At 32.7% G+C, this 12,226-nt stretch overlaps 1 protein-coding gene across 1 annotated transcript; it reads left to right on the top strand.

The window, feature by feature from the left end:
• Positions 1–7,832: 7,832 nt before the first annotated feature.
• LOC110727039 (homeobox-leucine zipper protein HAT7-like) lies at positions 7,833–11,649 on the top strand. The gene is made up of 3 exons (XM_021906572.1): positions 7,833–8,736; positions 9,199–9,683; positions 11,085–11,649. The coding sequence occupies exons 1-3, from the start codon at positions 8,577–8,579 to the stop codon at positions 11,493–11,495; spliced, it is 1,056 nt and encodes a 351-aa protein (XP_021762264.1). The 5' UTR covers positions 7,833–8,576; the 3' UTR covers positions 11,496–11,649.
• The last annotated feature ends 577 nt before the right edge of the window (positions 11,650–12,226 follow it).

A 12,226-nucleotide genomic window follows, 5' to 3' on the forward strand; every position in this document is an offset into this window, starting at 1 on the left:
ATGGACACGTGTTGCAAAGGCATTGGGCCTTTGTTGACCGTTGCAAGCTTGACACGTGGCAAGCCTTTATAGGGCCACGTGTCTAGGGGTATTTTTTACCCTAAACAACCAAAACCTCAGAAACGGGGCTGGTAAAAATTATATATACTTAATATTAATAAAATATACAATTAGACAAATCCAACAAGATTTCATGTGACTATATTAGCTCTTATTGATTAATGAATATTTAAGGTCAAACTATTTAAAGTTTGACCCAAATACTAGAATTGGGACAAAAATCTAGGGACAGAGAGAGTAGTAGCATGTTTAGGGAACTTGTGGTTTGAACTTGATTGTATGGTAATAAGATGCCATTGTTGACATTTGCTGTGATTCATGATTGAGATTTATGAAAAGGTTGTCATTGAATTGTTGCAAGTATATGTTGGAATTTCCTTGTGATTTATGTCCATGTACTGATATGCAAACAAGGATGATTAGGAGGCAACAAGGTATGTGAAATATGTTGATTGAATTGTTTCACAATGCTTGGATTTTAATACTCATTATTTTTTTGATGCAAATTTTAATACTCATTCATGACATGTGTACGTGATATGATGAATTGATTAAAAGGGAAATATGAAGTCTTTTATGCCAATGTAAGTTAACTTGGTTCAACAGGTAATTATTCTATAAATGTAAGGAAAAATTGCAAGGAAGGTCCTTTTAAGGAGACGACCTTGTGAGGAAGGTCCTTTTATGAAAAAGGTGGCACCAAAGGTCCATTGACCAAAACTCCTGCGTTGACTCCCATTTTCTGGCCAAAATAAACTCACGTGCTGGGCACGTGACTTCTTTAGATTTTTTTTTCTTTTCTATTATTTCCCTTTCTCCATGTGAACCACCTTCCTCCATGTGAACCACCATCACCACCTCACCCCCTTCCTCCATGTGAACCACCATCACCACCACCTCCAACACATCACCACCCACCCACCCATCACCACCGAACTGACCCCTACTCCGAAACCCCACCTGAATTGGTAATGGTGCGACTATCAGAGTACTTGCATATCCCCAGCCCCAAGCACTTGCAGACGACCCAGCAGCTGGCGACCCCACCTTACCCTTTCTTCTTCCTTCCCACCATAACTCCCGACATCAATTGAGTAGTCAGCCCCCTTCAACCCACCACTAGCGACGCCTCTCAACCCACCAACAGCAGCACTCGCCCTTTACACACCACCAACACAACCCACAACCAGCCCATAATAACCCACCCTTCCGCTGCCCTCGCCTCTTCCCCAGCACCCCAACTCTTTCAATTCCTTGCCCTTTTTGGAATTGGCCATTCGAATAGATGATATTGGGTAGCGGATTGTTGGTTGCAATTTGTTTTGGTGGTTCAGTTGGTGGCTGATAGACGGAATTTGTGGAGGTTTGAGCTTGGTGGAATTGATGCGGTTGTTGTTGTAGACTTGCGGTTGCCGGAAGTTTGTTGCTTTACGTGAGAGGAAAGGTGATTGTTGACGCTGGTCTTAATTCAGGTGATGGGTGGGTGGGTGGCGATGTGTTGGAGGTGATGGTGACGGTGGTTCACATGGAGGAAGGGGGTGAGGCGGGAGAAGAAGGATTAAAGAAAAAAAAAATTGAAAAAAAAGAAAAAAAAAATTCTAAAGAAGTCATGTGCCCAGCATGTGAGTTTATTTTGGCCAGAAAATGGGAGTCAACGCCGGAGTTTTGGTCAATGGACCTCCTCACAACCCAAATGCCTTAAAAGGACCTTTAGTGCACCTTTTTTATAAAAGGATCTTTCTCACAAGGTCGTCTCCTTAAAAGGACCTTCCTCGCAATTTTTCCTAAATGTAATAATGAGTTAATTTGTGTTGGATAATCACTAGTGTCTAAGTTGAATTAAAAGTGAAGTGTTGTGAAATGTTATGTGGTGATTTGATTGATAAGTCAGTTATTAATTAATTAAACTTGCTAATCATGTGAAATGAAGGAGGGATAAGCTTATCTTACTTTGGGTTGTTAGTTAAGATCTCATACTAGCAATGAGAACGGAGTTGTGCCTGTTCACCATCTTATTTATATATGATGTTTTTAAATGGGAACATGAGATGAACAACCTTGTCTCTATTGCTTAATCTAGACCAATAAATAAATTGAACTAAGCAAAGTCATATTATGAACAAGAGTCTTAGTGTCTTGAATGGCTTGCATGTTTACAGGTTTTTTTTTTTTTTTTGTAGTTTGTAAGCATAAATTATTTAATCGTATCTTTGTAGAAGCTATTATGTTGAATTATATTAGTTTGTACTTTAATTTGTTGTGTGTGTTTTCTTAGTTATAATTTTCACCTTTAAATGGCCAAGTAATGATCCAATTGCTACAATTGTATTACTGGGGAGCTGTTTCCTCACAGGTATTTGACTCATGACTTGGTGTATGTGGATTTGCATCATGGTGACAGGAAATGAATGAAGAGAGTTGGTTGTTCCTATCAAAGGATGTTTATAGTATTTAGTTTCCTCTGACATTGGTTTTAATTGTTGGCTAATTTGGGTTTGAATAAGGGTCTTGAATGGTTCTAGCTGGTAAGACTTAGTTTTAAATTCGTTATTGCTTTTCATTCTTATTTAATAAAATGGTGATTGCTGAAATCACTTGTTATCAACCTATAAATCATGACAACTAAATATACAAACTTTTACTCTTACAACACCAAAATCTTGCGGTAAGCACACGGTGCAACAACTATTAATCATAAAAATGTTTATAGTTTTTTATAAATGAGAATTATTTTATTATTCAAATTTAACACAATCTGATTGTGAGCTTATCTGATCCAAATACTACTCAACTCAATAGTAATTCGACTTTTATTTGATTTGAGTCCAAAAATAATTAGATCAGTATGATAAATGTTTTAATTTAACCTAAAGGTCTCGATTTTAAACCTTTTGAAAGCATGCTACATCATTTCGTAGAGTAAGATTTACATTCAATTGAAGTCGTTTGACCTGATTCAAATCCGAATTGATGTATAGGTGAGGTATTGAGGTAACAACACCCTTAAAACATCATACACGATGTAATCAAGTTGTTATAGTGTGAAATCTAGGAATAGTGTAACCAATAGTAGGCCACCGCTCTAACATGACAAAAAACATAATCAGGAATAGTGGAAGAATATGTTGTTAGACTTGAGTTGTTATATTATAGATTACATAAATAATTAATATATTAAACATAAAAGTAATCACTAATTAATAAAATGTTTAGGAATAGAAAGTTCCGGGTTGCAGGAACAAATAACAATTGGAGGAGGAAAGCACATGGGACAACGACAGCATATGGATAGTGGAGGAGATCCAGAGCATCTTTTTTAGTGAAAAAATTACAAGAAAAAAACATGTAATATTTACTTGAAATAATTAATAATTAGTTGCAATAAGTAGCAAGCAATATATGCAAGGATCCAACCAATACCAAAATGGATTGAACGTCCCTAGTGATTTATAAAATTGAGCAGTGGCATGTGATGGTTACAAGGGTATTTTGGGAAATTTTGGGAAACTATGAAGTTGTAGACGTAGGACCATCCTTAACCTCATTCTTCATCCTACTCCTGAATACTCTGAATTCGAGGGAAAATGATGTGGGTCTAAGTCAGTTGTTTATGTCTGTGTCGTGCACCCGGAATTGGAATCGGTGGTCCTGTTGTAGTTAGTTGTATGTATTTAGTTAGTGAAACCCCAAAATCTTTAGTATCGAATTCCATATAAAATTTAATTGAATTCCAAATAAAAATAAATCAATTATAATGTATAAATGAATTCTTAGAATCGTTAATTGTGGTTCTAATTTTAGTTCCAAAATTTTAAGAATCAAATCTGCTTGGTTACGATTTCTATTTTAAGGATACGGTTCCAATTGGTTTTTCTTCCCAAGGTTTTGAATGATAACTCTGTTCTAGCCCTTCTAGGTATTCACCGAGCAGAACATTTGATTATTAATTACAAGGTGGAATTGCTGAGTAGCCTACACGAGAGAAAATGTGTCCTCAGGGATGGCTCTAGGAACAACGATGGTTTAGTAATTTTCTGTTAGATAAAAAGTTGATTTTCTAAAGTATCTGATAGATATTATAGTAAATCCTCAATTTGGAGTGTGTATCATTGATCAATATACATAGAGTTTTACAAATATCGTAAACTTAGTACGATAAGAATACAGAATATATACAAATATTATTCTAATCTGTGACAAATATTATCATGACTATAATAATTATCAGTATCTAACTTATTCTTTATGGCAGATGGAAGGGTGTTTGATAATGTACTTTCAGTTGGACTGGGGTGGTTCTTGGAAATCATTTGCCCACCAATGCAACTCGGCTCAGGTCCCATGAGACATCATGTATGCATATCATGGCGAGGCTAAGCTACTAGTGAGATAGCCTAGCACGAGTTATCCTATATAACTAGCCCTCCGGTTGTGAACTTATATAAGATTTTTCATGCTACCTATGTCAAACTGCATCACTAGAACCTTAGTCGAGTCATTCGTGTTGTCCCGACTTTGAGTTGTCCCATACACACTCTATTATGCTTATCCCTAATTATGACCACACTTTATCTACCATTCTTTAATTTGTCATTTATAGATCTAGGTAAATATTTACATGTTCTTGAGATGTCAATTCTGATTAAATAATTCATCTTACTTGCACAAGAAAATATGATATCAACATTTACCACCTTCTCAACGACAATAATATGTCAAATCATATTTACCATCTCCTCAACAGCAATCATGTAAAATCAAATGTGTATATATATCTAAAATTAATTGTAATATTGATACTGTGCTAATTACATTAGTACTAATGATATACAATATTACTTGAATGCACACCTAATTAATTGTTTGATATGTAAGTCTAGTTTAAAGCAGTTAATTAAAATAGTTATCCATTACAAAACTGTAATAATGACATTAAATCTAATACTCCGTATATAAAACTACGAGTACTTTCTTATGATTGATGGGAATTGTTGCAGCCTTGCAGGTAACATAATGATGTATAACAATGTACGTACCATGCAATGTATATGGATGAATAGTTTAATAAAATTACCAAAGACAAGAAGCTTTACATCTGAAATGTGATGGTGACCGCTGTTTTCCTTCTAGGTAACAACATGACATTTATACCGCAATTACAAGTTTTCCTTAATAAACCCATCTTATGGAATAAGGATGATTTGTTAGGTGAAGGTGATTAAATGAGTTTGAGGAAGTGTGTAAAAAAAATCAATGAATACAAAATAATAATCTAGTATTTGCTAAATGTTTAATAAAACGCCCTTCAACATAAAAATAATTAGTTTAAATATATAAGCTCAATGAAATTTAAATTACAGCCACGGTAAAGTCTTGTTTAGTTCTTATTTTTACTTATTTCAGAAAAAATAAGTTCAGATCAGAAAAAATAAGTTCAGATCAGAACATCGTTTTATGTGCGGTTTTTTATCGCTAAATATTCTTAACTTCGTAATGAAAAAAATTGTGAAAATTACATATTAATAAACTACACATTATTACGAATCTAACAAGATCCCACTTGATATATTTTTTCCTTATAGATTATCATACACTTAAGGTCAAAGTTTGGTCAAATCAGACAATCAGATCAGACCAAACCAGACCAGATCAGTAAAAATAAGGTGAACCAAACAAGACCTAAGTATTAAGGGAATTGATCATTTGAAAAGGATACAATCAAAGTGTTATGTTTTTAAGTCAAAACTCGAAATCTCATTTTGTGTACATTTTCTACTTTACTGAAATAAAAAACTACTTTAAAAAACAAATGTCAAGCAAACTTACACAAAATTTTCCAAGGATTTCCTATAGATAATTATTTTTATTACAATAGGTAATGCAATATACATATTCAAAACTACTCCTAATTTTTCTTCAAAAAAATTTGATGATCAGATCACGCAAATATATTCACAATATAATGCCACACACCACTAATTGCGTTGCATCAACGACCCTATATAACTATTAATCTAACCCATGGATCAACACGAACAATTTCAACTAAATAAAAATAATGCTTAAAGCTAGTGGTTCGTAAGTCGACACAAACTTGATATGAATGCAAACGAATTGTTTCATTCCATGGCTTGTGTTCTTGGTATGGTCGACACAACATGACTCCAACGACCAGTTTAGCCTAGCATGACACACAAGTCTTGTTTAAGAGGAACCATGCATCAAGAAGTCACCAAATCTAACTATATGCAATGCAATCAATCAATTACTTTTTAACCGTTCATAAGAAATTTACATCCATTGAAGTTGAGTCAAATGAAGAGAATGAAACTAAATCAGATCATCTTTCAAAAAAAAAAAACACAAAAACTAAACTAAACTAGATCACGCTCTCAACAAAATTACGACACGTTACGTTATTTCAGGTCAATAAATTAAACACTACCATGATAACAATAAAATGCTTACAAATCAGACTCAAACATTAATTGAATCTCATCTGCATACATACATCAAGTCATCAACGCCCTATACCATTACTTATAAACCCCTCACCAAAAATAAGTGAAGCTAATGAAGGTGTACCCCATCACATGGTAGGTTTACATAGAATTCTATAATTAAAATAAATTAAAACTTCCACTCACAACAACACATGATATGATGCAAAAAATGCTATAAATTGATAAATCTACGATTAATGGAAGTGGTTTGTGACGAAACATGGGATCGATTGATCTCATGCACTTTAATTTTTAATTTATAAATTTGATACCCACATTAATATTTCATGTGCTACGATATTGCCTTTGCCTGCATGTCCCAATTTTTATGGGGTTCCTTTAAAACACAGCAAAACATGCTCTGACTTTTTTCTTTTCTTTTCTTTCTTTTTTTTCACAATTATTATTTTTCTTTTTATATTTTTATTTTTTGTGGGATGAAGTTAAAGTAGGGGTAAAATTGGATAGCATGCAAAACATACTCTGACTTAATGACTTGTATTATGAATGAATTAATGCATGTTATGAATGAAGCCTTTATTTAGCTAAGCTAGGTTTGTCAGCCTAAGCTAAATCATCATCAAGTTATCCACATAGAGTTATATTATTTGTTGTAGGTTGAGGGAGTATGTACTAGGTTTTACTTTTGTTTCATTAGGGAATCAAAATTTGTTTATCTATTATTAGATCCTTAATTTTCATATAATAAGGAATTAAATTACTAAATGGCTTTCTTTAGAACAATTATCTCCCAATTCTTAAGTATATCATCACTTTGTATCATGTAAGGATCAATAGTGACTTTAATCTGTATCATGTAAGGATCAAAAGTGACGCCATAAATTTTGATCATGTCGAGTTTATATATGGAATTTTTTGTTGATAGAATATAAAATCAATTATGGGGTAATAAGTCTTTTAACCAAAGTAACAAATTACAAAATATTTTATTTGCGGGATAAAGCAATATAATAGTTTATATTCATATCAAAGTATCAAACCAACTTCACCTCGACCTTGAATTCTTTTCTATATACTTGGTACTATAATTCTACAACTATACTGCGCACATAGTAACATATTAAATATAAATATAGTTGTCACTAACGGGGTTTTGATCCTTTTGAAATTACATATCCTAAACGTATATATAAATTCATCATATTTATAATTTTGCTTAAATATCTTATTATAACCTAAATTTTCTATATGCACATCGATCTTTAGCTACACATACAACAAGTGCATGAAATAATTGATAAGTGTAGTATATGTGTGATAACATATACTACATCGGCAATAATTTTTATTTGTGATTACAATTTCTTCACCTCCAACTGAATGATCTAATAATATTTGTTCCCAAAAATTAGAAATCTTATACATAATTCCTAAAGAACTTCAATCATGGCTAGACCTTTATAAGATCCATTCCATTTTATCTCATACCAATCATATAATTCAGTGTCTTTTCTCCCCTCTTGTCTACTTATCATAAATAAAAAGAAAAATAGTTAAAGATAAAAATTTGTAAAAAAAAAAAAAAAAATGGCAGGTCCAAGTTGAACATATATAGCTAGATATTTCCTAGATCTATGCTGAAAAATAATAATTACGAGTTCATATTATTATTATTTATGTGAATAAAAATACTAGTAGCAAACAACTCTTACAACGTATAACAAGTCACATCCACTACTTAGAATTCTGATGTTCTGAAAAATTTATTTAACGTCATTTTTCTCTCTCCTCTAAAAATACACCTCCTCTTGCTTCTCTCTCTGCTTCGCTGCACACAACACATCCTTTTCCACACCAAAATTTTCAATCACATGCAAAAGTCAGACACTACTCCTATCATCATCATCCCTCTTATTCACCACCCCCCCCCCCCCCTTCAATTCCTTTGCTTATTAGACTTCACTTTTCTCTTCTTCTCTACTCCCTTTCGTTTTTGTTAAATACAAATCTGGGCCGCACCTGTCTTCAACTGCGACTCCTCTGATAATAAAAATGAGAGAAATGGCATTTCTCTCTCAGGATTACATGATGTATCAACCGCATCATAATCATCATCATGAATTCAATAACGAAGATGATGATCGACATCATGATCCTTCGATTTCGCTTAATATCCTTTCTTCTTGTCCTCCTCATCATCAGGAATTCCAAGGTTGATCCCGTCTCTTTCTCTCTTTTTTTGTTCGACATTAAATTCGTTAGTTGTTGTTCAAAATTCATTGTCGACTTCCTACTTTTTTGTACCGTCATACATGACATTATTCATAATAATAAGTGTGGTATACTTTTTATGTGGGTTGTCAGATGGATAATTTTTGTTCAGAACTGCACCTACGTATGATCTACAGTATCAAATACTGTAGTAGTGACAACAATCAATCTTGGACAATGATAGCGGTATGATCCGCTATTAGCCAAGATTGATTGTCGTACTTATATTCATATCGTACGGTGCAGTTTTATTTGAGTATTAGTAGCATACTCTTGTATGCTACTAATACTCATTCAAATCATTTACGAAAGTATAAAATCAAACAACAACAATTTCTAACCAAGAGTAATATAGCTAGTTAGCCATAATTCTGATTATATATATATCATGGTATAACTGCAGGTGCTCCTGGAGTTCCATCCTTAGCCATGATGAACAGATCGATGTCATTTTCCGGCTACCATCTACATCAAATAGACCATACTCAAAACCAAGACGATGTACTCGGAGGAGGTGGTCACGAAGAGCACGAACACGATCATCACGGCGGTGGGGGAGATCAAGACGAGATGTCGGACGACGGGTCGCAAGTGGTGGTGGTAGGGCCAAGAGGAGGGGAAAAGAAGAAGAGGCTAAACATGGAGCAAGTGAAAACATTGGAAAAGAATTTTGAACAAGCTAATAAACTTGAGCCTGAGAGAAAAGTGCAGCTTGCTAAGGCTTTGGGATTGCAGCCTAGACAAGTAGCAATTTGGTTCCAAAATAGAAGGGCAAGATGGAAGACAAAGCAACTTGAGAAAGATTATAGTGTGTTGAAGAGACAATTTGATTCTCTTAAGGCTGATAATGATTCACTCCTTTCTCAAAACAAGAAGTTACATGCTGAGGTAAAACATAATTCTAACCCTCCATTCGAAATTTAGTTCGTTGTCATATCATTAGTTCAAATTACATACTCTGCTTTAGTAACATGATACTAACTCGACTCGAAATTTAATTAGCAGTTCAAATTAAACTGCTATAATTTGAAAATAAGTATTCGGATTTAATTTTATAATTACTCTAATTTTTTAATACAAAATTTTAAAATAGGTCAACTCAGTTTATCATTTAAATCATATACATGTACAAATTAAAATGAAATATAAAATTTTGCAATTATACTAGAAAATTTGTGTATGAAAAGATTATAGTACGTAAGAAGACCTAAGATTTTCTCTTTGTTGTGGATGGTGTGTGACGGTTTTAATTAATTAATATAATAATCTTGCATGATTAAGCTTCCATGTGCATTCAACATGGCCAGAAAACCAAACCTAATATTATTAGTGTATTTTATAATTAAATATCACAAAATCCAAATATCAAAAGTATCTTACTCGAGTGGAAGGATTTAAAGTTAAAATGCGCCGCCACCCATCTAATATAATATCATAATTTTTAGAAACGAAAGAATAGAATATACTGCAATAATTCTTTTCTGTTCTTTCTTTTTTATTTTTTTTTTATTTTTTTTGGGTGTGAAGAACAAGTACTGTAAATTACAGTATAATAGGTTTTGTATATTACAAATTTTCAATTAACATTGTAAAATTCTTGTATTATATATATAGTGTTTTATAATGGCAAAAAATTCAGACAATTAAATTGATCAATGGTTAAAGTACTATAATTCAGTTATATATGGAAACATTGCTCACGTATTATATTCCTTTTTTGATTATCATTTCCTGTTATAGTAACATTGTTATAAGGAATAATGTTGCATGTCTAGTCTTTAGATAGAAAACAAAAGAATTTGTAAATGACATATGTAATTTGTTGTCTAGTAGTATTAAAATGATTGTGTTGCTATGGTTTTCCTACTTTCTTAGTATAAATGTGAAGTACTTAGTATAAATGCTATTATGTATATCAGTTGTAGGAGATGAATCATAACTAATATAAAAGATAAATTTATTTTGAATTGGGCTAGGGTCGTCTTTAAAACAAATTCATTTCAAAATCATATCTGCTTGTATGAGTTGTATCTCTTTATAGCTTACCACTCTAATAGCTAGTTAATCCTTCTTAACACGTAAAACATGAAAACTCAAAGTTCGACATAGTAAATTTAATTAGAAAGTGACTAATTATTTTAGACAACCTAAAATATAAATGTTGCTCATTTGATAGGAGTAAATATATGTTGTTCAAAAGGACTTGATTTGGTTCAACATTTCAACAGAATTTACCCTAGATTATGAATTTAATATTGAAAATTTACATTTTGTTAACATTTCATGCAGTTAATAACACTGAGAAACAGAGAACCAGCAGATTATGGAGCAATTAACCTAAACAATGCAGACACAAAGAGCTACTGGAGCAACAATGGTAGTGAGATCAGCTCAGACATGAACCTAAACAACGCCTCAAGAACCGTCACGCCTCGAACCGGAAGTCCGTTATCGACGAACCCATCGACAAAACTTCAATTCCCTCCAAATTCCTTCATGCCAACAAGTATAACCCAATTCTTACAAACCTCTTCCCCTAAGCCAGAATTGGACCTTCAATGTCCCAAAATTGACCCACGACTTCATGATGATACTTTTTGCACCATCTACGGTGCCGGTAACGGTGGTGGTGGCGGCGGCGGCAATGGCGATATTGAGAATCAACCACCGGCCTTTTGGGCTTGGCCAGAACAACAATAAAATCTTAATTAAGTAAGCCAAGACAATGCAAGAAGGGCATGCAAAACAATGCAAGCAATTAAAGCAAAATTTCTTTATTATATATAATAAAGTCTTATTATTGCTAATGCTAAGCTAGATTTTCTACTATATTACGTTAAAAAAAAAAAAAAAATTCAAGCCTTCCAAATTAAACGTTAAATTCTTGGCCCTGCAATCTAGCTTTTACTATATATGTGTAATTAGAATTTTTTTTTTTTTTAAATTTTTATATATGTGATATTAATTTTTGTGTTATGCTATGCTTTTTGTTGTTTTATAATTGTTGTATAGTACGTACTCTGTAGTAATCTCACTCTTTCTTTTAACCTTACAAGGTTTACTAATAAAGAAGTTCTATTTTTCTATGATATTTGCATGTGATATTTACCTGAATAATATTGCATTTTTGTTGTCTCGTGTCATATTTTCTTAATTATTATCAATAATGATTATTATTTGATAGAATATTCATGGACTGTCCAATCATTAATGAATTTTATATTGTATTACTATTTGTCAATGAGATAAAGCATATTACTACTCGGGAACTCATGTTGTTAGCGGACTTATTTCAAATTGGACCTTCTATGACATAAAAGTGTAAACGTTAATAGTATCTTTGATATTATATATTTTCAAAATTTTTCAGCACATAATTTTGTTTCTAGATGAGTTGGTGAGTGTAGGAAAATGAGTGCGTGTAAAGTTAG

Source organism: Chenopodium quinoa, unplaced genomic scaffold (genome assembly GCF_001683475.1).
Source record: "Chenopodium quinoa cultivar QQ74 unplaced genomic scaffold, ASM168347v1, whole genome shotgun sequence".
Classification (NCBI taxonomy): domain Eukaryota; kingdom Viridiplantae; phylum Streptophyta; class Magnoliopsida; order Caryophyllales; family Amaranthaceae; genus Chenopodium; species Chenopodium quinoa.

What these genes read in the sequence shown, in the direction of transcription:
- LOC110727039 (XM_021906572.1), top strand. Translation starts at nt 8,577, where the DNA reads ATGAGAGAAATGGCATTTCTCTCTCAGGATTACATGATGTATCAACCG. An exon ending in TCATCATCAGGAATTCCAAG is followed by an intron (nt 8,737 to 9,198) that starts GTTGATCCCGTC and finishes GTATAACTGCAG; the next exon opens with GTGCTCCTGGAGTTCCATCC. An exon ending in ACAAGAAGTTACATGCTGAG is followed by an intron (nt 9,684 to 11,084) that starts GTAAAACATAAT and finishes CATTTCATGCAG; the next exon opens with TTAATAACACTGAGAAACAG.